The 1464-nt window shown below is 39.8% G+C and overlaps 1 protein-coding gene across 1 annotated transcript; it reads left to right on the top strand.

Moving 5' to 3' along the window:
* Positions 1-38: 38 nt before the first annotated feature.
* On the top strand, positions 39-1456 carry LOC112968636 (sentrin-specific protease 2-like). Its single transcript, XM_026071078.1, has 3 exons — positions 39-418; positions 795-998; positions 1109-1456. Exons 1-3 carry the CDS (start codon positions 290-292, stop codon positions 1190-1192), a joined length of 417 nt encoding a protein of 138 aa, XP_025926863.1. The 5' UTR covers positions 39-289; the 3' UTR covers positions 1193-1456.
* The last annotated feature ends 8 nt before the right edge of the window (positions 1457-1464 follow it).

Below are 1464 nucleotides of genomic sequence, written 5' to 3'. Positions count from 1 at the left end.
ATTGTGCTTGCTGCTCTGCATGTTTTATAKCAGCTTCCGTTGTGAAAGCAAATTGAAACAACCTGAGCTTCAAAGCTAGGACTCTGAAACAACTGCCATTCATAACTCAGTAAAAAGCTGACAAAGCCACTAATCCTCTGATCTGAAACACTRTTGCTGTTTCCAAGCTCCAGGGTTATTCTGTCRCCTGAACCTAACTTGACAGGYTTTAACAGGCTTGAATTTGAATGCTGTCTACAGGTTAGCATGCTCAGAACCTTTCTGAGCCATTTSCCATTTGTTTCAGGCCATGGAGAGAGAGGTCACTGCTGCATTTAAYGAAGGTGAGCCCAATGAGAYCATGAGCAGTGCCTTCAAACTAAAGGTCACCCGTGAGGACATCCACACACTAAGGAACCTTCACTGGCTAAATGATGAGGTAAAACTTGTTGCAACRCAGAGGTTTTCTAGTTCAGTATATATTTTAAAATACACCTTGAGTGTCTATAAGTTTTCTTTTCATTCTGCACATCCCAGAAGTATCTGTAGGGTTGCGATTTTTAGGCCTTTAAGAACCCCATATTACTGGAAGCACCTTTATTTCTTCTACTGCATAGCTCTTAGAATTTAATCAAATTTTTGTCTAGGTTAGTTGGAGTGGGTGAGAGGTGCTTATATCAAGCTGCAAAAGTAACCTAAGTGCAAATGTCTCAGCTGCATACTTAATGGTGGGCAGCAGATAAGTGCTGCTGTATTTTTTCATTTGGTGGGCCAGTGTCCTGTTTTTCATGTAAAGTTTGCTCTTTATTATACAGATCATTAATTTCTACATGAATCTTCTGGTGGAAAGAAATAAGAAAGAAAGATATCCAGCGCTTTATGCTTTTAGTACTTTCTTCTATCCCAAGCTAATTTCTGGGGGCTACAAAGCAGTAAAAAGATGGACCAGAGGTGTGGATCTGTTCAAACAGGACCTCATCTTAGTGCCCATTCACTTAAGAGTGCACTGGGCACTAGCGGTGAGTCAAATTGGCTTTTCTTTAGAACTGGATGAGGAGAAAAAACAAGCAAGAAATGTCACTTAGCACAAGTTTGTGCTGTGTCTAACTTAATCATGTTCTAATAACAGGTTATAGATGTCAGAAGGAAGAGCATCAAATACTTCGACTCGGTGGGACAAAAGGGTGACAAGATTTGTGAAACTTTGATGTAAGTAGCTGCTTGGTCACTGCTTTGGTTTTGAACCATGAGAAATGTTTTGTTTGTTTGTTTTCTTAGATTTCTCCCTTTAACACGTGACTAGATGTTCTTGCTTTTCTCATAGATACAAACCAGAAATCTTTCTGATTCACTTGCTACAAGTTGTATATGAATTGTAACATCAGTTACTTATCTAGTCTTGCCCTTCTCTCCAGGCTCTCAGATGTCTGGATTCTGCCAACTTCACAATATATTCGCAGCCAAAGCTTCACTGCCAGAAGTATA

Source organism: Apteryx rowi, unplaced genomic scaffold (genome assembly GCF_003343035.1).
Source record: "Apteryx rowi isolate R43461 unplaced genomic scaffold, aptRow1 scaffold_3207, whole genome shotgun sequence".
In the NCBI taxonomy this organism is placed as follows: Eukaryota; Metazoa; Chordata; class Aves; order Apterygiformes; family Apterygidae; genus Apteryx; species Apteryx rowi.
Note: the sequence above shows the minus strand (reverse complement) of the source record. Positions and strands in the feature narration are given on the sequence as shown.